Source organism: Podarcis tiliguerta (assembly GCF_965153285.1).
Source record: "Podarcis tiliguerta genome assembly, chromosome: 3".
Lineage (NCBI taxonomy): Eukaryota > Metazoa > Chordata > Lepidosauria > Squamata > Lacertidae > Podarcis > Podarcis tiliguerta.
The window spans coordinates 101520780-101544220 of NC_139536.1; the positions used below are offsets into that span (position 1 = coordinate 101520780).

Here is a 23441-nt window from a genome sequence, read left to right on the forward strand (position 1 = left end):
CCTAATGTTTAGGTGGAATCTTCTTTCTTGTAGTTTGCATCCATTGCTCCGTGTCCGCTTCTCTGGAGCAGCAGAAAACAACCTTTCTCCCCCCTCTATGTGACATCCTTTTATATATTTGACATCCTTTTATATATATGTTTTGCTGAGGTGCAGGCACTTTCAGAAAGCTGTCCCCTCGCCTTTGGCTTGATCAGCCGAGAAGCAGCCTTCCTTAAATTGCCCGCCTCCCAGCTAATCGAGGCAATTTTGAGCTGGCAGTACATCACAACCGCTACCAGCCCAGCCCAGGCGGGCAGGCAGGAGTGAGGTGCAATGAGCTGTCAGTGGCTGGAGAAACATCATACCAGTTTCATACTGAGTCAAACCATTGCTCCATCTTGTTGAGTTATTGTCAACACTGATGGGCAGAAGGCCTCCAGGATTTTAGGCTACCCTAGCTGGAGATGCCAAGGATTGAACTCTTGGCACTTCACTTGAAGTGAATGGTCTACTGAGGAACCAAGGACTGAGAACTGAGAGATGTTATTAGAGTGGGTTGTGTGTGTGTTTTTTCAAGTGGGTTTGGTTTTAACTATTGCTGCTGCATATACAAGCACACACACACACTAACAAAAGGACACTGGTGGTCATGACAAAATTTTATTGGTGTTGAGGTAGCCCGCCTTATCGTGAAGTAGTTTACCGGGATATTTGCCCAGTTGGCCTATTGGTAGTTTTTCTTCTTCTCCTTCTCCTTCTTCTTCTTTAAAATGGACATTTCTTAACAAGAACAAGCAAAGGGAGAGCAAGCAGTATCAAGTATAAGTCACAATACATGGTTATTATCGTCATCGTTCGGCAGCGGGAGGAAATGGCGGCAATCATCATGAGAGGAAGCATTTGGCAGAGTTAGGCAGCCCCCCGAGGACCGATGCTTTGTTAATTCATGTAGGGGAGAGGGAAGGGACACACAAACAAATGGACATTATTAGGTCATATGGGGGTTAGGTGATTCTACAGAAACTCTCCTGCTGGCCGAAAGTATAAAATGAGGCTATCAATGGCATGTATGGCTTATTCTTAGTGGGATGGGGGACTGGTGCGAAGCTGTAGCAGCAAATGCACAATAAGCTGTAGCAAAATCCTGTCAGCGTACGGCCTCGTGTTTGCCACTTACTGCTTCTGATTATCTCCCCTAGTGCTGTGTAAGAGAGCTCCCTTTCACCATTCTGATTAGTTGGGTGCTGAAGTCTCTCTTCACTGTGCATGGATTTCATTTGGCTGTGCTTAGTGCCAGAGGGTAACCAGCAGATTACAGGTCCCGTCACAGGTGGGTCTTCGAAGAGACTAAAGATGCACGCTCTATATGAAGGAGACAAACATATTTTCTTTTAATGCCGAGCCCTGGGTTTCTTCAAAAAGCAACTCAAGACATGGCCGTTTCCACGATGGGCCTGGAAATCATGGAAACTGGCATGGCGATGGGGCTTTTAATCTATTCGTACTGAGAATTAAGTTAGCACCAACAGCGTCGGAAGACAGGGGAACAAGAGCACACCTCTCTGTATAAAGAACACACACACACACACACTCCACATTCAGAAGTTGTTTACTCCCTACCCCAAAGGAGCTGGAATCGAAGTGGAGATTCCTCTAACCTGCTATAACAGAACTTTCAAAACCTTTAGGCACTGGGCAAGGTTACATAACCTATGATGATGTCACTAAGGCTGGGTGATATCTGGTTTTCAACATCGTGATATATCACCAGTTGAACATCACAAGGCGTCGGCTGGCTCCACAGTTTTCCCCACATTATGATTTTTGCATAGCATAGCATAGTGGACGCACATGTGCGCGCGCGCACACACACACACACACACACACAATGATTCACAATATATTGCAATGTTCAAAATTATGAAAACGACATCACAATATGGACTTCAAAACGGTTTTGGAAGATATATCGCCCTGCCCTAGCATGTCCCCGTGATGTTGTTCTTCTGTCCACCTGCCCCTGCCCTGCCCTCCCCCAAACTACGTCCATGGGAAATTTCAGCCACGGAATATAAGTGCAACATTTATTTTGGTTCTATGTTGATTTTTTTATATAAAAACAAAACAAAAAACAAACAAGGGTGAAGTTGAGTTGCATTTCTCTGTCTTGTTCTCAGGCTTCAGGGAATCGGCTCCCCCCCCCCCCCCCCCGTGGCAATAGATAAGCAGAACAAAGGAAAATGAGTCTTTTTACCAGTTAGAAATTTTAATAATCACAGTAAGAGAACAAAGAACTCATCTCCTAGAAATGGCGGTGCTCCCAATTAAGGATCACGCCCCCTTCCGTCCCTATTAATCTACATCACTTCTACGTCTTGTAATCTGAGCTTGTACCCTCTGCGCTTTCTGTTCTGCCACTTTCTGAGCTATCCATGACTTTGGAGAAGGGGGGGTGTGAATACTGTCCAGAGATGGTGAATCTGCTAAGCCTCTCTCTCCCAGTGTTTCTTCTCCTAGCTGTTCCCCATCCAGTATTTCCCAGCTTCTGCCTTCTGAACTATGCCTCTCTGCAAACCACTGTTCCAAATCTATACCGTCCTCCTGCTCCTGGGAAGATTCAGGATCATGGTCATGAGGAGGGGGAGGCTCCTACCATTCCTCCTCAGTGCAGCCCTCCTCAACACTTGTCAAGCACACTGGTGCATATAATCATCACAACAACATTACAATGATAAAATTCAATATTACTCTTACTATTCAGCATAATCCAGTCCATACAGTGCCCATGTGCAGAGAATATGCATGGGGTTCCCCTGCCCTCCACCCTATCATGTATGAGCAGCTGGGGGAGATGAAAGCTCAGCCTCATGAGTTCATCAGGCAGCTCTGCTTTATACAAGTCACTTGGGCTCCGTGGCACAAGTGACCTGCGCCAAGTGGAAGGGGAGAACTGGATAAGGATCTAAGAGGCATGAATGTCCCTCCAACTCACCCTAATGGCCTCTTGCATTGCCTGCCTATTCAGTCTTGTTTGCATGTGCAGAAGGGGTAAGTTGGACCCTACACATTGCACAGCAGCGGTACACTCTTACAATGGACTGTGGCATGCCCATTGCGTTTAGACAAAAATAAATAAATCCAGAGTTTTATCCCTGAGTTTGAATTTGCAATTTACCGTGCACAGCCCAAAAGTAATCTAAATGCCATTCATCTCAGCGGGGGAACGTGCTTAAACGTCTCCCACAGAAATCAATGGGACTTGAAAGTGCTTAACCTCATACACACAAGTACTGAACCAATTGATGAGACATCCTAGACTGTCCTACTCAGGGGTGCCAACTTAAATAAAATAATGGGGGCGCCCAGGTAAGCCTTGCCCCGCATAATCGATCACAAGATGCGGCACACACACACCAATTGAATGGCAATGCCCATCAACTTTTTTGGGGGGGCTAGCCCCCTCAAATATTTTATAGGAGGAGGGCAAAGGACCTTGGCCCCTGACTTCACTCCTATGGCCCTCCTGTAATTAAAAACCACGTTCTTATACACCCATACCCTTTTCTTCAGATCCATGTACTTTATTTCTTATATGCTAATGATTTCTTGCAGTGGAAAAACATACATGAAGGTTAGACTCTGGTGTGTTTCTCAGAGGCAGGATCTGTTTCATGTGCTCTAAGTATCCAGGTCAAAGTACCTAGGCTAAGGGTACACAGGTGTATGGAAGATGCTAGCAGGGACTCACAATAAGGATTGGATATGTGGGAGCCGGTGGCGCTGTGGTCTAAACCACTGAGCCTCTTGGGCTTGCTGATGGGACAGTCGGTGGTTCGAATCCACACAATGGGGCGAGCTCCCGTTGCTCGGTCCCTGCTCCTGCCAACCTGTTAAAGTGCAAGTAGATAAATAGGTCCCTTGTGGCTGGAAGGTAAATGGCGTTTCCGTGCGCTCTGGCTTCTGTCACAGTGTTCCATTGAGTCAGAAGCGGTTTAGTCACGCTGGCCACATGACCTGGAAAGATGTCTGCTGACAAAAGCCAGCTCCCTTGACCTGAAAGCGAGATGAGCGCTGCAACTCCATAGTCACCTTTGACTGACCTTAAGCATCCTTTTGGCTTTTTACCTTGGAATGGTGGTGGCTGAGGCCTGTTGGGATTGGTGGAGTGGAAGGCAGGGTGACCACAAGCAGGTGGAGCCAAAAACAATGACAGACAGAACCAACTAAATCTAGTTCTGTCCTCCCACTCTTCCCTGCTGAGTTCCATCAGGGTAACACTAAGACTAAAGGGTGCTACTTTCTGGGTTGGTTGCAAGCAAGAAGGCAGGCTAAAAGGGATGCGGGTGGCACTGTGGGTTAAACCACAGAGCCTAGGACTTGCCGATCAGAAGGTCGGCGGTTCGAATCCCCATGACGGGGTGAGCTCCCGTTGCTTGGTCCCTGCTCCTGCCCTCCTAGCAGTTTGAAAGCATGTCAAAGTGCAAGTAGATAAATAGGTACCGCTCCGGTGGAAATGTAAACGGCGTTTCCGTGCACTGCTCTGGTTCACCAGAAGCGGCTTAGTCATGCTGGCCACATGACCCGGAAGCTGTATGCCGGCTCCCTCGGCCAATAAAGCGAGATGAGCGCTGCAACCCCAGAGTCGTCCGTGACTGGACCTAATGGTCAGGGGTCTCTTTACCTTTTTAAGAAGGCAGGCAAGTGAGGGGCTGGTGGGAGTCAGACTGAGGCCGCTGGGACCGTGCCCATTCACCCTAACGGAGCAGCCTCTGCCACTGACATGACAGCTTTTATTAACACTATCAATTGCGCATTTTAATCTGGTAAGTGTTCATTTGCAGTATGAATATACTGAGGACCCTTGTCTGAATGCAATAAAGTGCATCTCTTCGTTACGACTTGCTATAATCAATGCCAACCTAATTCCCAGCTTCCCTTCCAGAGATCTGAGCTATGCACAATGCAGCCTAACACCTTTTCTAAATGCATGTGAGCAGGCGAGATGGAGATGGGGGCTTAATATCTCTCGTGAACGCTGAAAAAAATGGTTTTCCCTACAGCTGGGATTTGCGGTCTTGAAGCCCAGAGGGAGGAAAGCCAACACAAAAAACTTACTGGGAAGTGGGTGAGGAATTTTGCAGAGACAAACAAAAAAACCCAAGATAGATGTGGTGAGAAGGGTTATGTGCCCCAACCTGTAATCACAAATTTCCCTCTCCAAATGCATGTCCACATTAGCACCACAAGGCCAACACAGGGCTAGGAGCATCAAGTTTAGCCTTAAAATGTAGTTTCTTCTTGAGGTCAACCTAGAAGGCTGGGTGCTGATGTCTAGAACCTGCTTACTGGTGATTGAGAAAGTGCACCAGTGTCTCTTTTGATGTTCTACGTGGCTGCCAGTTTCTCTGTCTGCACTTGCCAGCATTGGCAGGAGTCATACTGAAGGTGGCTGAGAATGGGAAGTCAGCAGAGGGGGGGGGGGACAGACTGTGTTTGGGTAACCTTGCACCAAAGGTAGACTCCCCAAACACATTCCCCATCAGAACTGCCTTGGACAGTAACACAGCTTCCCCTTTTGATTCACAATCAGTTTCTTTGTGACATCGGCAGCAGCTACACTAATCCTCGGCCTCCTATCAGATCTGTTTGCGTGCCTAGTAACCAACACACATCCGCACTGCCAGCCTGAGCAGACCAGGAAATGCATGGCCAAGATGCCTATCAGGACATAAGCATCATGCAACTTACTGGCACAGCTACTGTCTGTAAATGCAGCTGTGTGAGAACAGTGCAGAGGGGAGCAGAGAGACAGTCTCCCAAGGTTTGCAGGAAACAACGAGAACTACGTTAATATACTGGGAGCGGCCGCCGAGACCATATTAACACCGGTCTTGAAAGACCTAAACTGGCTCCCAGTACGTTTCCGAGCACAATTCAAAGTGTTGGTGCTGACCTTTAAAGCACCCTGGATCCTGGTTTCATACAGGTCATTGAAACAGTGACACAAATCCATCAAGTTAATGCAAGAGGGATCCACATATCCCTTGGTTTAAAGGCCAAACGAGATGAAATGCATGCAATTCACGTAATTACCATTTTTAAAAATAACATTTACAAAGTAAATAGCAGGTGAAAGGGCCCTTGATATGGAGAGGCAGGGGGCTTTAACCATGATCCAGATCAAGGGGGGAGGCACACTTGTTTGAATCCAAAGGAAAGCTTCAACTAGTAGGAATGGGACCACTTTTTCCTAAGCAAAAAGGTTCAGGGCCCCCAATCCGGCTCATGAATACAGTGGGAGACAAAGGGTTAAAGCCCCTTACTTCCTACCTGGGTAGTAATCCAGATCTGCCCTCCCGCAACCTGCTAGTAACTTTTTAAAAATAAACTGAGTGATAGCTGTATTCCTCTTCTTTACACACCAAATACCTAACCTAAAAGTAGATATAAAAAATATTTAAAATACGTTACATTTGCACACTTAACATGACAACATTATCTGTTGCAACCCCAAATCTAACCATATTTTCAGCCTCATGTGAGTCCTAATGTTTTCTTCCAGATATATTTCCCTTCATATAAAAAGTGAAGCATTGGACAGTCTGTGTCTAAAGCTTTTTTTAAAAACACCAGAAATTGCATTCCGTTTTTACATAGCCTTGTCATACCCAGGACCTATTTTTGACCTCCATCGTCTCTATTTAACCCCATTTTGCAGCAAAACTTTATGCAACTTTACCCGGAAGTCTCCAACTATTTGCAACCAACTGAAGATGTTTGGGTGCCAGGATAATAACTGCATTTCCACCATCTGGGGATCATTGGACCTGGACTGCTTTCACACACTAATAACCCATCCTGTAGAATTCTATCAGTTATATACTATCTGCACAATCAGAATAAATTTCAGGAACTGTTATGTGCTGAGCTGAATCCTAGAACAATAGGATCCAGAATGCAGCAGTCTGATTGGTCCGCAGGAGCCACCCAATCCAGCTCCAGGTGGAAGTGAATCCGCAACCTGATTGGCCTACAGGAGCAGCCCGGAATTAGCCAATCACGCAGGGCCCATTGTGTAAATAATGTATACAGTAGTACCTCGGGTTAAGTACTTAATTCGTTCCGGAGGTCCGTTGTTAACCTGAAACTGTTCTTAACCTGAAGCATCACTTTAGCTAATGGGGCCTCCCGCTGCCGCCGCGCTGCCAGAGCACAATTTCTGTTCTCATCCCGAAGCAAAGTTCTTAACCCGAGGTACTATTTCTGGGTTCGCGGAGTCTGTAACCTGAAGCGTAGGTAATCTGAGGTACCACTGTATACAGCTAGACGTTTTGGGGAAAGTTTCATTCATTGCTTCTATGAGCTGAATAAAGCGCATGAAATTCACACTCGACTCCGAGTATATTTCAGGGACCAAAACACTTTTTCTGTTCAGCCTTTCAGTTTTCAAAGCTCCTAACCCAGCTCGAGGTTGCCCTCTGAACTAGCCAGATGTTTCACTGAGGATCAGTCACAGTCAGTCCATCCTTTGAAAAATAAGACTTTAGAGCTGTCTTGCCCCAAAATGGCAACTAGACATTCCATTTTGGCAACTGCGAGCTTGGTTTAAGAAGCCATTTGGCACCTAGCTTATATATCTGAGTTTCTAACACTGCCCAAGATTTCCAAAGGAGCTAAGTCTTTTTGGATGCACTTATTTCCAACCAATTTCTTTTCATTCATTTATCCTCACCCTTGCTTCTACTGTTTAAACCCCATGGAGGGCTGAAGAGCACTGGGTTTCGAAACCGAAAAGGTTTTAGAGGATGGGCCTTAGTTTCACAATTAATGGGCAATTACTGTGTGCCAAGCTCTGAGTGAGCTTTCCCTTGCCTGCTCATTTAAAAGAAGCCGGGGAGGGAAGGCAATTACTAGACATAAAGAGAGATTCACTGGCAATAACTGTAATGACTTTTTATCTTCCGTGCAAACCAGAAGCGTGCGTGTGCATGCAAACGGAAACTTTAAAATAAAGCAAGCATGTTTTATTCTTAGATTCCTCCCTCTCGCCTCCTAGGCTCCTTCTGAAAAGATGAATTGAAATTGTGATGGTGTCGATATGTATGGCTATTTAAAACGTATATTCAAAGAGGCCTCATTAGAAGGAGAACGTTCCCTTTCTATATTCATAGTCCCTGTCCAAAAATAGGCAAGTCTATGAAATCTATAATCATATCCCACTTCCCCGTGAATCTGTCTGCCCATACACCTTCTCTTTACTTTGCTGGGACGGGTAGGAATGATTGAATCGGGAGGCAAGGAAGGTAAACAGATCAGACAAAAGATTCTTGCATTGCAGAAGGTTTGACTAGATCAGCCTTTCTCAGCCTGTGGGTCCCCAGATGTGGTTGGACTACAACTCCCATCACCCCTAGCTAGCAAGGCCAGAGCTCAGGGATGATGGGAGTTGTAGTCCAACAACGTCTGGAGACCCACAGGTTGAGAACCGCTGGACTAGATGACCCTGGTGGTCCCTTGTAACTCAGCAATTCCACAATTCTAACAATTGCCGTAATGGCTGTGGCTGATAGGAATCTTGATACATGCCTTCCTTTGGTTCTACAAACACACACACATGCAGAGGGTGATGCTATCCATGCTTTTGTGTGAAAAGAAACAACAGAAACTGTGATTTGAGTCCAAGACTCAAAAGATACAAAGAGTGGTATCAAAGTCTGCTTATTTCAGTGGGTCATACCCTGAGTATGACTTAGTTGGATGTCACCAGAGCGCTAATAATAATAATAATAATAATAATAATAATAATAATAATTTATTTATACCCTGCCCATCTGGCTGGGTTTCCCCAGCCACTCTGGGTGGCTCCCAAGAGAATTTAATACACGATAAAACATCAAACATTAAAAACTTCCCCAAACAGAGCTGCCTTCAGATGTCTTCTAAAAGTCAAGATAGTTGTTTATATCCTTGACATCTGATGGGAGGGCGTTCCACAGGGCGGGCGCCACTACCGAGAAGGCCCTCTGCCTGGTTCCCTGTAACCTCACTTCTCGCAGTGAGGGAACCGCCAGAAGGCCCTCGGCGCTGGACCTCAGTGGTCGGGCTGAACACTGGTATACTGGGCCGAGGCACTGGATCTGCCTCTTGGTTGGAGTGCTTAAGCTGCATTTCTTGTAATATTTGTAAATAAACTCAAATATTCCAAGACACCATAAGCCTCCAATGACCTCCTTCCAAAGGAAGACAAACCCAGGTAAGAACTGCAGCCCTAGAACTTCTTACTGCTTGGAACAGCCTTCATGCAAAGACTTTCAGATCCTCCCTCTGAATGTTGAACAGGGGGAAAGGTTGCAATTTGATTTAGTGTGATTTTCATTGTTTATATGAAATCACCATACTTGTAGCTGCTCCCAGAAAAGAATTAAGAACCATTTGATGTTGTGTGTGTGTTTTTTTAAGCTGCAACCCAGACAGCATTTTCTTTGATGATCCACTGTAGACAAACATTATAATAACATGACTTAAAGAGTTTGAAAATTCAAGTAAATAACCGCAGGGATCTTTTTTAGTGGCAGGAAAAGCTTGGCCGCGTTTCCGAAATGATGAAAGGAGAAAAAGTACTAATGGCCGTTTTGGCAGGATCTGAAATGAGGGTAGGTTCCAAAATGACCACCTCTGAAGATCAGCAGAAAATGCAATTCCATCAGCAGTTTCTGAATCAGCAGAAAAACCTACATGAGAGGTATGATACGCTAGGCCCTGCCTTCTCTCTGTGTCCTCAACAAAGCCTTGGCAAAATGAAGACCACGTACGCATTTGCAGCTAAAAATGCAGAGAGGTTGTTTTTCACCACAGGAAAACAGAGGGGTGGCAAGGATGCCTTCATGCAATGAACTTTACCTGCTTGGTTTCCCTGGAAGCTCCTCCTAACACCTCTTAATGAAGATGTGGTCTGTGCACATGTGCAATGGCTGTCTCTACTGTACACACCTCAGCTTAACTGTGAAGTGAACGAGGCTTACATTTCCAAACAGGGTGGAAAATGCACCCAATAGCAGCGTTTCTCAAGAAACTATAGGATAGATACATATTGCAGCAAACATTCTGTGTACCTGGCTTCAAACACCAACAGCAGGCTTGTTATGGTGCCGGAGCAAATAATAACGCGTAAACAGCCCTAAATTTTGTTTTGTTAGAGGGGAGGGAATAGCATTTATGCAACTGTAGGGTTGCCATATTTCCAGAGGTAAAAACATGGACAAAAAAGAGTTGCAGGAATACAAATTATTAAATGTGTTAATACGAACGGAAGTTTAAAATATTGGAGCTGTTGGATTACGATGAAGACTGAAATGTAATTGGATTAAATAAGACTCTGGAAGCAGAATTAAACGAAATTATCATACCTTGAAATCTAGCACATCTAAAATGTGTAATTGGCTTTTTAACTGATTGGTAGTTGAATTAGAATGGTAATTTGGTATTGATACAATGTGCCATATATTGGACTTTTGTAACTGAAAATTAATGAAAAGAATATTTTCAAGAAGAAAAATATTGAGCTTTTTAAAAAACAATCATCCACTTGCCCCCCACTGGCCAAGTCATCCACACCAGAGCCCAAGAAACAGCCAGACCCCAGGTTGCCCGCACCCGTGCCTGAACTTGAGCCACTCACATACACACACAATTTTTTTTAACCCTTGAAATTGTAAAAATCCCCCCGGATGCACATGCCGGCACCTCAAAAGAGGACATGTCCTGGATTTCCCGGACATATGGCAACCCTATGCAACTGTGTAGACAACTAAGACATTATGGTTCATAGGCAGCTAGCTCCCTGTAGAGAAATTTCAAGCATCTGAACTGTCAGGATGAGCAAATATGGCTGGTGTACCCACCCAAGAGTCCCCCAGGAAGGACATAGAATAAGACTAATTTTCCCAAGGCAGCTCAGAAAAATATCTTTGCGATGTCCTATGCATGTTGATTCAGAAATGCACTCCAGTGAGTTCAAGAGGACTTACTGCAAGCAAAGTGGGCAGAGGATTAAGACTGCAGTCTAAAACAATTAAACCACAAATGCAATAATCGAAGAACAAAAAACAACGACAAAGGATACAAGAACAGCAAAGCAGCAACCTCAAAGGCTTTTTTCTCTTTGCAGTCAATGCTAACTGCACTGTTTCCTGCAGCGTCTCAAGTACTGCTTTGCACAGACGACTAATGAACACGAACACACACAACAAAAACCTCCCCCCGCCAACTATTAAGTTTTCAGGATTTGGCCCAAGGGATTCCAGCAGCAGCAGCAAGCCCTGTTTTCTCACAAGAGCACTCTGCATAAGCCACACATTCCTGTAATGCAGCAAAGCCCTGGACGCAGTTCAGCACACCGCACATTAGCAGCAATTAGCTTTGTGCCAACCTTTCTTAAAGAAATGCAGCAATGTTTTGACAGGTACCCAGCCAGCACGTATAGCAATCTATTAGGCAACCTTGAACATATTAGCATTTCATTGGGAAGGGGGGGGGAGCCCTCCAGGTGAGGGGATGGGGAGTCGGAACAAACCTATACCACTGGCCACACGCTTTTTCAGCTCACTTAAGGAAGTTAGTTTATCCCACAATGAATCATAGGTGATTTCATTTCCCACATTCGTGGGCTTTCTGTCTGTGCCGGAGACAGTCATCCAAACCTAAAGCTTATAGATATTTGTTTCGGCAGCCAAGGGAATATCGGAAAATGCATTATACCCAGGGCTGAAACTCAGTTCTGGCACCTCTCAGCACCATTGCCATTATAAGAGAACAGGTAAAGGTAAAGGAGCCCTGGACAGTTAAGTCCAGTCAAAGGCAACTCTGGGTTTGCAGAGCTCATCTCACTTTCAAGCTGAGGGAGCCAGCGTTTGTCCACAGACAGCTTTCCGGGTCATTTGGCCAGCATGACCAAACCGCTTCTGGCACAAAGGAACACCATGACAGAAAGCAGAGCGCACGGAAACGCTGTTTACCTTCCCGTCGCAGTGGTACCTATTTATCTACTTGCCTATTTGCTTGGTTGGCAGGAGCTGGGACAGAGCAATGGGAGATCACTCTGTTGAGGGGATTCGAACCGCCAATCCTTAAAGGATCCTGTAAACATGAATTCAGAATGCCTTTGCTTGCCAGGAGTTTTTTTAAAAAAAATATTCCTACAACCAGCAGTCTCACCAAACTATTTATTTCCTCACTCTGCTGCTCCACATACCAAACTCCAACAATATATTATACTATAACTTACACTGGTGTTGTTGTTGCTATTATTTATTGAATTTATATACTGCTCTATACCCAGAGGTGTCAGGGTGGCTCACAGAACAAAATCAAAATATAAAACCACAAAATATATAATCAAAACAAAAACAACAAACCAATAACCCCCCCCCACAAAAGAGTTACATTTTAAAAGGGTATAGGATGTCAATCTGGTCAACCAAAGGCCTAGTTAAAAAGGAACGTTTTTGCCTGGCACCTAAAAGTGTCCAATGAAGGCGCCAGGCGTACTTCCCTGGGGAGAGCATCCCACAGACAGGGAGCCACTGCAGAAAAGGCCCGTCAAAAGGTGAGAAATGGGACTCACAGCACTCTTCTGATCTACATCCCTAAACTGGTTTGAACATTCACGACTCAAAGCTCAAGATGCATTCACTTTCCTAGGCATATCATAATGGGTATCCTGTGAAGAGAGTGCTTGAAGACTGTAGCCAGAATAGCACCCTCTGGATATTATAAGACAATTCTCATCATCTCATTGAAAGAGGTGGGTTTGCTTAGTGTGGATAAGGGATGTTTAAAAGAGAAACATCAAATACCACATACTAATATTACTATAGAAGAAACATCAGCATGCTGAAGGGTTTTGTACCTTGGCTGTCCTTTGAAAGATGAGCCCTGGGAGGCAGGAAGAGGAGGAAGACCATGCAAGATATTACCCTCTCCAGAGGGCATGCTTAATGCTCCCACGGCAAGTTATCAAGTGACTCTTGTGTCACTAGCCTAAAAAGAACGCCCTTTTCCAAGGCGTGACATCTTATTAATTTTCCTTTTCTGAAAGTGTAAGCAGAATCCACAGTCACTTCCCTTCACTGTTACAAAACAGTGGGTGGAGTCATAAAGATGCCCAGAAGGGCTGGCTGAAGCATTTAAATTATTCCCAATCTTAATCTTTTAAATGTTCCCTAAGACTGCCATGGAGAGTTACCAGCACAGAATGCAGATGCTGATGAGAAAGTCTACTGACATCTCCATCTACTTTCTCTCTCACTCCCTGAATGGTCAAACCAAAGGAGATGGCTATGCCTCTAGAGCCCTAGTGACCAAGGAGCCAGCAGAGGGAGGTGTCACAATGAAGGGCGTGTCACAAGGACCTCCGCAACCTAGCAACCACCAGCCCTCAACTGACACTACTCTCAACTGACACTACAAAGTTTCCTTATATGGCTTTTAATCCATGTTCAGCTTTTTACAAGTATGTAAAATGAAAATTTTCCCTTTATATTCAAGCTTCTGTTGTTCCTGCACCTACTGAGCATTAGCTATCTAATCTACCACTCTGCCTCTTTGGTTCAAATGCCGCACACCAAAAGGCTATGGAAAGGGCCCTGTGTCTTCAACAATTCACAAAGTGATTCATTGTAGCTCCACAGAAGCATAGCTGTCAACCTTTCCCTTTTTTAAAGGGAAATTCCCTTATTCCGAATAGGATACCTCGCAAGAAAAGGGAAAAGTTGACAACTATGAACAGCAGCCCTCTCCTTCTTTTCAGCGTCATCCTATATTGCCGAACAGTGGAAAATTAGAGATCACCCCTTGTGTGTTTATTCATTTTATTACTCTCCTTCACTAGCAGGTCCCAGGGCGAGTTACAACCATCTAAAAATATTATCATTGTTGTTATTAATTAAATTTATATACCACCCTATGCCCACAGGTTTCAGGGCAGTTCACAGGATACATAATCACAAAATACATAATAAGAACAAAAGCCCAATAACCCCACTCCCAACACATTTTAAAAGGGCATTGGACGTCAATCAGATGGACCAAAGGCCTAGTTAAAAAGGAACGTTTTTGCCTGGCGCCTAAAGGTGTACAATGAAGGCACCAGGTAAACTTCCCTGGGGAGAGCATCCCACAGACGGGGAGCCACTGCAGAGAAGGCCCGTTCTCATGTTGCCACCCTCTGGACCTCTCAAGAAGGAGGCACACAAAGAAGGGCCTCAGAAGATGATCTCAGGGTCTGGGTAGGTTCATATGGGAAGAGGTGGTCCTTACGGTATTGCGGTCCTGAGCCGTTTAAGGCTTTATAGGTCAAAACCAGCACTTTGAATTGGCCCGGAAACTAACTGGTAGCCAGTGCAGTCGGGTTGTTGCGTTACAATGAAGAGATGGGCAGAGATGCTCAAAATAAATAAATTAAAACATGCCCCCTCCCCTGTGCCATAGTGTGATTTTTTTTTTGTCTCTAGCCTGCCTGAGAAAGGACATCACAGTGCTTGAACACCAACATGCTTGAACACCAACATGCAACAATTTGCTGTCACCACGGCTATGAATTCTTATGCCCTGAACTAGTAGTGCAAAACTTCACCACTGCCTCCTTTACGGCCCCTGGGCCACAGCTGGCCACCACTACAATCAAGTAGATAAAGTTAGAACGTTTTGTGCAACTGCTTTGGAGATCTTTTAAAAAAAATAAACAGTTTATAAAGCTTCTGTTATATTTAAAGGAGAGAACTTAACGACGGCTCACCAAATTATTAGGCATATGTATGAACAAAACAAATGTTACAAATGAAGTCCGATGGCAATAAGCTAAATTTTTGGAGTACGACTCCAACTTTCTCATGGGAACTGGAGATAGAATGTAACCCACAGTACTGATTGGTATAGCCTGTCATTAGCTTGAATTTCTGCACTCACAAGGTTATAAAGATAAGGCTTAAGTGTTTGTGGATAGCATGCAGGTTCTCCTGTGCCCTGCATAGGTCCTTACCTCTTAGTTAGGCTACAAAAAAACAAAACAGGAATTATCCAAACTATGCAGAATATGCACCTTTCTTTATTTTTGACAATTTGTTAGTCACAGAATGCAGCTTTTCTTATCCCATGTATACATTCTTGACCCAGGTTACATGAAGCTCTGAGTAAGCCTCTCTAACTTTACTCCAGGGAATAAAGTTTTGCTTTCTTGAGTTTCCACCACAAACAGAAACTTGATACTCTTTCTACTTTCACATTGCAGAGATTACTGTGCTTTAGAAAATCAGGAGAGTAGAAATAATTTCAGATAAGGTTATCGGTTCCTGCCAAAATTCATCCACCCCAAATATTTTGCCTAATGTATTATGATCTGGAAGCGGCTGGAGTCAAGATGCAATTTTGCACCAAGTGAAATGATAATTTTTACTCAAGTCATATGAACTCCCGCAGCTATTGCTTCATGATTGGTTAAAGCGAGAAAAACATATCACTCTTTCTTGGACACAATCCAACATTATATATGCTTGCAGTCTTTCAGGCTCACAGCCAGTTGTTACATCCAAAATGGCAGCCCCAATCCACAGCACCAGGGAAAACTTGAACATTTTGCAAAACTTAGCAATTTCATATTCAAAAGCAAGCCAGCTCCCTTTAGGTAGACTTGAACAATAAAGAACCAGTTTTACATCAGGTGGGCAAAGCTTGGCCAAAATGGCCTCAACCTTGAGAGTAAATGGGGAAGTCTGATTAGACCCATGGGCCTGAGGTTCTCCAATTCTGGAGTAGAGCGTCCGACTAGGACTGGGCTTAAATCCCTGCTCAACTACAAAACTCATTTGGTCGGCTGCTCTCTCTTATTCTGTTCCAGGGGTAGACAATGTGATGTCTTGCAGAAACTACAACCCCCATCATTCCTGACCCCATGTTGGCTGGGGCTGATGGGAGTTTTCACCCACTAACAAGATCAAGGAACCATGTTGGTCTTTCTCGGCCTTTCATGATACCCGAAACCAGCAGCCTGAGGCAGTTGCCTCACTCTGGCTAACAGTAGGGCCAGTCTTGCCAATATGGAAATAGTAAGGTAAAGGGACCCCTGACCACTAGGTCCAGTCATGGCCGACTCTGGGGTTGCGGCGCTCATCTCGCTTTACTGGCCGAGGGAGCCGGCGTACAGCTTCCGGGTCATGTGACCAGCATGACTAAGCCCCTTCTGGCGAACCAGAGCAGCGCACAGAAACGCCATTTACCTTCCCACTGGAGCGGTACCTATTTATCTACTTGCACTTTGATGTGCTTTCGAACTGCTAGGTTGGCAGGAACTGGGACCGAGCAACGGGAGCTCACCCCGTCGCGGGGATTCGAACCGCTGACCTTCTGATCGGCAAGTCCTAGGCTCTGTGGTTTAACCCACAGCGCCACCCGCGTCCCAATATGGAAATAGTCAGGGTCTAAAGTGAAGCACAGTAGCGGAAAGGAGAAAGGCTAGGGCCCAGCTCTCCCAAGACACTCATCTCTCCTGTGAAGTGGCACAGGGATTTCTCAAGTTAACAATAAAAGCCACTGAGATGGGCTTGTTGTTTGGACTAGGGCTACTCTGAAGCCTTGGCTTCCCATAGACTTTCCCGTCCTCTGTGTCTTTCTGCAGACAAAAGCATACAAGCAGAGAAGATCTTAGGAAAGGAAAACAGCACTACAGAAAACAGGCAACTTTTTAAAGGATTTGCACGGCGTCGAGACTGAAAGATTCGGAAAGAGTAGGAAGCATACGCTCCGTAGCATCAGTCACAGCAATTTTTCTGAGCGCTTATCAGTGTGCCACACAAATTGCAGGATGTGGTTCTTTGGGGCTTTAAAAAGTAATAATAAAAGACAGAGACAGAGAGGTGCTCAGCGCACTGAAAAGTTGTAATGGGTTTATAAGAGCTATTGATTAATCTGAGAGCATTAAAAGAACTTTATCCAGACTTTTAGCAGATCTTGGTCATTTCACAAAGAATAAGGGACTCAGGCACAGGCGGTATGAGTCAGCATGCTGTAAGCCGGCTGCGCTTGTGGAGGCTGAACTTACTGCACTGACATTGTCCTTCAAAACTCACAAAAGCTGCTTAAAAGGAGTGGTTTAGAAGGGACTTGCTGTACTCATAACTGCATATACCAGCTGAACCAAGAAGAACCTGGTAACTAACGATGCTTCTAGCCATTCATGTCTTCCAGGGTGCGTCTCTGCACAACAGCCTTGCCAGGTATTCCAAGAAAACTGTTGCATGCAGCAAACCCAACTCTTCACTTGCCTTCAGCCAAGATAATGTCTGTGCTGGCACACGGAACAGCAAAGAACAGCAAAGGCATATGTCTGCCTTGCCCACCCCACCACCAGCTAGCCGGGGCTGGGCGTTATATCAATATATCATCCAAACCCGGTTTGAAGTCCATATTGCAATATCGGCTTCATAACTTTTGACCTGGCAATATATCACAAATCACGATGTGTGTTGGGGCTGGGCGAAATATGATCCAAAACCAGTTTGAAGTCCATTTTTGACTTGAATCATGATGTGTTTGTGTGTGTGTGTTATGCAAAAATCACAACGTAGGGAAAACCATGAAGCCAGCCAATGCTTCTCTTGATTGCTGCAGCCCCAGCTAACTCCACCAGCTCAGTTCTCCTCTGCCTCCGGGGTGTGGGTGTGTGCAGCAAATCACAAGAGCAGCGTTGGCAAAAATCACGATGCGGGAAAAACTGTGAGGCCAGTCAATGCCTCTGCATAGCACCACCCTTACTTCAGACATCATGGCATATCGGTATATTGCGATGTTTAGCTGGTGATATATCATGATGTTGAAAACCAGATATCCCCCAGCCCTGGTCAGTGCACTGTTTATGCCTGTGCTTCTCCCTCAAAGACCCCTTCTTAGCCATTGGGGAAAACTTGAGTTGCTTATACAAATTCAACTAGAAGTGTCTAGCCCACTGGTAGCTAAAGGGGATGGTAAAGGTACCCCTGACCATTAGGTCCAGTCACGGACAACTCTGGGGTTGCAGCGCTCATTTTACTTTAGTGGCCGAGGGAGCCGGCGTTTGTCCGCAGACAGCTTCCGGGTCATGCGGCCAGCATAACTAAGCCGCTTCTGGCGAACCAGAGCAGTGCATGGAAACGCTGTTTACCTTCCTGCCAGAACAGTAGCTGTTTATCTACTTGCACTTGGACGTGCTTTCGAACTGCTAGGTGGGCAGGAACTGGGACCGAGCAACGGGAGCTCACCCTGCCGCGGGGATTTGAACCGCTGATCTTCTGACAAGCCCTAGGCTCTGCGGTTTATACCACAGCACCACTCGCGGACCACAGCACCACATGCGTCCCCACTGGCAGCTACTACCTCTATATTAAGCCAGAAGCTATTAAGCTGCAAACCTACCACCCCATCCTCCAGAATTCCAGCAAATCTCTCTCCCCAAACCAGTCGTTTCACTGAAAGCTGTCTACTAGCCCCTATATATCTAAGTCAGAAAGCCCCATGTTTTGCTTCTCCTGGTTCCTATGACTTTTAGAGAAGAGGTTGGCAGACAGCCAATCTGCAGCTATAAGTACACCTCTGGATAACCCAAAGCAGATCAGGACGGACTTCTGACTTCTAGTCATTTGACAGTGGGAATTATAAAATGGCACACATCCCCCCCCCCAAAAAAAAATACTATTATACTGCTGCAATGAAGAAACCTGGAGTGCACAGAATCATGGGAAGTTCAGTTCAGATACTCAACACAAATTCCTCGATTCGGTGATATTTAATCCTTAAATTGTACGTCTTTTCCACCTGATTCTGCTTGGTGGAGCTCAGAGCGCTAACAAAAAACAAAGTAGATTCACAAGACTTCAGAACATTTTTTGGCAAGTAGCCCTCAACAGCAGAAGAGCGTCAGAATAATAAAAATTACTCAGAAAGCATAAAAACATACTGGAGGCTTCAGCTTCTACTCTCAGCTGATATTACAGAGTTTTCCTTATCACCACTCCTAACGGTATCTGAATCATTGGCCTCTCTGTTTTAAACACCGCCAGGCTCATTTGTGAGAATGACTGACAAGAGAAGGCTGCTTAAGTTAAGCTTTTTAGTGTCGGCTGAGCAATTTGGCTGCCTTAAATGGAGGTATGGGGGCTCGGCCATTCTGCTGTGAAGACCAAAAATGGTGTGTACTAGCAAATCTCCCTTGCAGTAGTAGGTTCTGCAGCTCTGGGAAGCTCCTGCTTTCTGTACACAATGTGTGATTTCATATGAGATAATTTAGCCTCCTCCAGGTGATTACAAGGATCTCTGTGGGCTTAGTGGCCGGGTGGCTATTGGAATTTCGACTTGCAATTTCACGTACAAAGATGATAGCACCCCTATTCCATTTATAGCCAGCCTTGATGAATTCCTCCTACTGCAATCAGCGGAGAACCAAGCAAATGCTTCCCTGCTTTGTCATGCGTCCTGCTGTCACCATCACCAAAACAAAGGAAGTACATAGAGGATATAAAACCCTGAGCCCATAAACAGGGGCAAGACTTGACATTTAGACTGGCTTGGTGGTCAGCTTGACATAGTCCGTCGCACTGCAAGTTACGGGAGCACTCTGCCTCCCCCAAACTAGAAATTAATTGGAAAGAGAAAAATAAATGGAAATGTGTTTATGTGTGTGAGGATGGATTCACTTAAGAAGTCCCAGGATCCAGAAATTAAGACAGACGTATACTGCCAAATTTGTACAAATTGCCTCAAGTCAACTGCTCAGCCAACACTATTATGGGGTGCACCTTCTCTCTGATCGGGGGATGCTATGATTCGGATTTGTGGAAGTTGGCAGCTTAATTTTATGCTAGGGCCAAGGAAATATATGATATGGCTTCTGGGTTCCTTCCAGCTCTGTTATGAGTCCATTTAAAAAGCGAAGTGAACCGAGTGAGTTGGAAGGAATAATATGGCTGACTCATTGCCTGACCCTGCCATCCACCATGTCAATCTATGGCTTAAGGGTAGGTTCAGACACTAAATCAAAGATGGAGGAACTTAGGCCTCAGGCCTGAACGCAGCCCCTTCCCCCGGCTTCTCTTAGTGACCCACAATCCTCTCATTGGATGCCATCCCACGCCAGGCTTGTACAACACCTTCCTCAAGTGCTTCTGCCAATTGGAAGGTGCCCTTAAATAATGCTTCTTGCTTGCCTGTGTGCGTGTTTGTGTGTGTAGACAAGTAGGGAGGTTAAAAAAAAGGTCGCCCAACCCTGCGGTGAGAAAGGAAGGGTGAATGGCTGGCACATCAAGTGGCAATGCGCACATCTTTCCTGAGATCAGGCAGCTAAGCAAGACATGCATCTGAAACAGGTGCCTGTTCCTGAAAAACAAAATAAAGTGCCGACGTTTTGCACATCAAAAGGCGGGAGTTGGGAAGCCTTTTTTCTCTCCCTGGATCTGGCAGGTATGGAAAGCCAGGGGTGGGCAAGGTTAAACTGGGTTTGGATGGGGTTACACCCAAAACCAGCCAGGACCAATCAGGCTCCCTGTTCCCCTTCATCCCCTTCCTCTTTCTCCCAGCCCAGCAGGCTGCTGAAGAAAGGACAGATCCCACTCGAAGATGTTTACACTACAGTCATACCTCATGTTATGTTTGCTTCATGTTACGTTCTTTCAGGTTACGTCACGTGGCGACCCGGAAGTACTGGAAAGGGTTACTTCCGGGTTTCGCAGCTTGCGCATGCACACAAGCGCTAAATCATACTTCTCGCTTGCACACAAGAACCAAATCGCACCGTGCACCGGTGCAGACACGCTGCTTCAGGTTGCGCTCTTTTCATGTTGCGAACGGGCCTCCGGAACGGATCCCGTTCACAACCAGAGGTACCACTGTACTGTAAATTGCTTGCAAGGGGCTTTCCATTTCTTCTCCATCACTCCATTAGTTTCCATTCCACTTCCTTCCTTCCTCCCACCAGGCTTCCTCCACTGGCATGGAATTAGGCTGAGGACTGTATGCAAGCTACAGGAAGCACAAGTGAATTGCACCCACCCATAACACCAAAGAAGGCCTGGGTGAACTATGGTTGAGGAGCAAAGCCTTTCCCTAGCCCTGTATAATATCGAATTTTAACCTCAGATGCTAACAGGCCCCCTGGCTTAGTTTAGGACTATTTGGTTTCTTAGCAAATATGGTTTCGTATGCACTTCTGTTCATTCTCAGGTATAATCACCCAAATAAAAAATTACATTTGTCCCAGCACGTTTCCCGTGTGCTAGTAATCCACTATTTCCCAATGCACAATCCATTCAAACCACACATTCTTTAAAAGGTTATCGGACTTGGTTGCCGGACCAAGCACACTCAATATCATTTTCTGAAGCCATGTGAAAAAAACAAAAAACTAATCCACCACACACAGTCTATCTATCCTTAAGCCCCATCTAAACTGTAAAGAATGTGCAACATCATCAGAGCCAAGAATGCCCTAATATGGCAGAGAGTTAAGATACCCTGAGAATTTAAGTGCTCTTTGTCAAAGCTGTGCTAATATTAGAAGGAAACAGTAAAGAAAAGAGATTCAACTCATTTTCCTGTACCATTCTGCAAAGATGTTGTGTTATAAACATCGTCAAGATCTTGGATGCTTGAGGCGTCGGTTGAATCTTGATCGTTGGCTACAAATCCTACTGAAGAAAGGCTAGAAATAAAGGAGTGCATCCTTTTTGCATAAATATCCCTAATATTAAAATAAGGGAGCTCATTTGTCTTCTCCTTGGGGTCGTTGTTGCACTGGTCCACGTCAATATCCTTCTGTTTCTGGTAGTATTTGGAAAACTTGTTGAAAATGATGGTGATGGGAAGAGCTACCACTAATATTCCACAGATGATGCACGTTGTGCCAATGATCTTCCCTCCAAGAGTGACTGGGTAGGTGTCTCCATAGCCAACGGTGGTCATGCTAATGGTGGCCCACCACCAGCAGATTGGGATGCTCTGCAACTCTGATGTGTCATCATCTTTTTCCACAGAGTAGACCAGGACGGAGAAAATGGAAATCCCAACAGCCAGGAACAAAAGCAGAAGTCCAACTTCGTGGTAGCTGTGCCTCAAAGTGGCACCCAATGACCGCAGCCCAACAGAGTGCCTAGCCAGCTTCAGGATACGGAAGATCCTCATCAAACGCAGGATCTGGACCACTTTCCCCATGTTCTCGATGTCTTCGCTTTCCTCCTCTTTGGTGTCCACGGCCAAAGTGGCGTAGAACGGAATGATGGAGACAAAGTCTATGATGTTCAGCGGGTTCTTCCAGAACTTTTTCTGACTGGGAGCAGCAGCCAACCTGATCATAAGCTCAGAGGTGAACCAGATGATGCATATGATCTCCACTATTTCCAGAATAGGGTCTTCTATCTCCCTTTCGTTGGCATCCAGCTTCTGGAATTCCGGCATGCTATGGATGCACATGGTCACGATGGAGGCTAGGACCACGCTCAAGGAGGAAACGGCAATCAACTTGGCGGACAAGCAAGAGGCAGGGTTCTCCATTCTGACCCATATGTTCTTGCGCAACTCCCCCAACCATTGCTTATCAAACTTCTCGAGCTCCTTCTCAAAGATGGACGACTCATCGTCAGAAGAATCCAGGCTTCCGGCATTGCTTTTCTGGTCCCACTCCTTATCAAGTCCCTCTTCTTTCCTTTCTTGGTACCTGTTGCTGCAGCAAGAGTCAAGGAAGAGCTCGTTGATTCCCCAGTACTCTATTTCCTGGCAGAAGGAGAAGACGCAGAGCTCTTCCATGACGTGGAGTTTCCCTGTGTAATAAAAATTCAGCACGTAGCGGAACAAGGAAGGGTTCCGGTCAAAGTAGTACTCCTTCTCTGCAACGCTGTAGTCGTCGCACAGTTCCAGAATAGCTTCTTCTGAATGGCATTTGAGCAGCTTCCCGAGTCTCGTATGGGGAAATCTGAGCAATGTGCTTTGGCCAATGGACTGCTTAAAGCCACCCACATTCAAGTTGACAAGCTCCTCATCTTGTCCCGGCCTGTGGAAGAATTCGCCGTACACCATTTTGAATGCTGTAAGTGTTGTGGCCGGCCGGCAAGGCACATAATATTACATCGCACCTAAAAAGCAACACAAGGTACACTCAGGTAATTCAATCTCGTTTTGTTCTCATTGCAAACACTTCTCATCTCTGCTTACTGCGAGTAGTTATATTAAAGGAAACGGGGAAGAAATAAAAATCTCACATGCAGCACTAAACAATTCAGCGAGGCAAAATTAAATTACTTACAAGGTTTATTAAGTCAGAGTTATAAAGCTTGATTAAAATAAAGTCTGGTTAGCACTACCTCCCCCCGCCTCCCCCAAGCACCCTGCTGTGGAGAAAAGATGGTTAATTCATTAAGCCTGTCCTGTCCTGTAGCTGAACCATATTT

At 45.4% G+C, this 23441-nt stretch overlaps 1 protein-coding gene and 1 long non-coding RNA gene across 9 annotated transcripts in view; both read right to left on the reverse strand.

The window, feature by feature from the left end:
- Nucleotides 1-23441, reverse strand: part of LOC310673482 — a 214663-nt gene that overhangs the window by 92357 nt on the left and 98865 nt on the right. The gene's annotated exons all lie outside the window — the stretch shown is intronic.
- Nucleotides 627-23441, reverse strand: part of KCNS3 (potassium voltage-gated channel modifier subfamily S member 3) — a 442125-nt gene continuing 419310 nt past the window's right edge. For 2 of the 8 annotated variants that reach the window (XM_083431691.1, XM_083431692.1), the window contains 2 exons: nt 21600-23126; nt 627-1344 (listed from right to left, as the gene is read on the reverse strand). In XM_083431691.1, coding sequence (XP_083287817.1) covers nt 1307-1344; nt 21600-23070 — 1509 coding nt within the window. In that variant the 5' untranslated portion in view covers nt 23071-23126 and the 3' untranslated portion in view covers nt 627-1306. Of the gene's footprint in view, nt 1345-13264; nt 13622-18701; nt 19636-21506; nt 23127-23441 lie in introns of those variants that run through there. The other 6 variants (XM_083431689.1, XM_083431690.1, XM_083431694.1 and 3 more) reach the window with 4 other exon arrangements.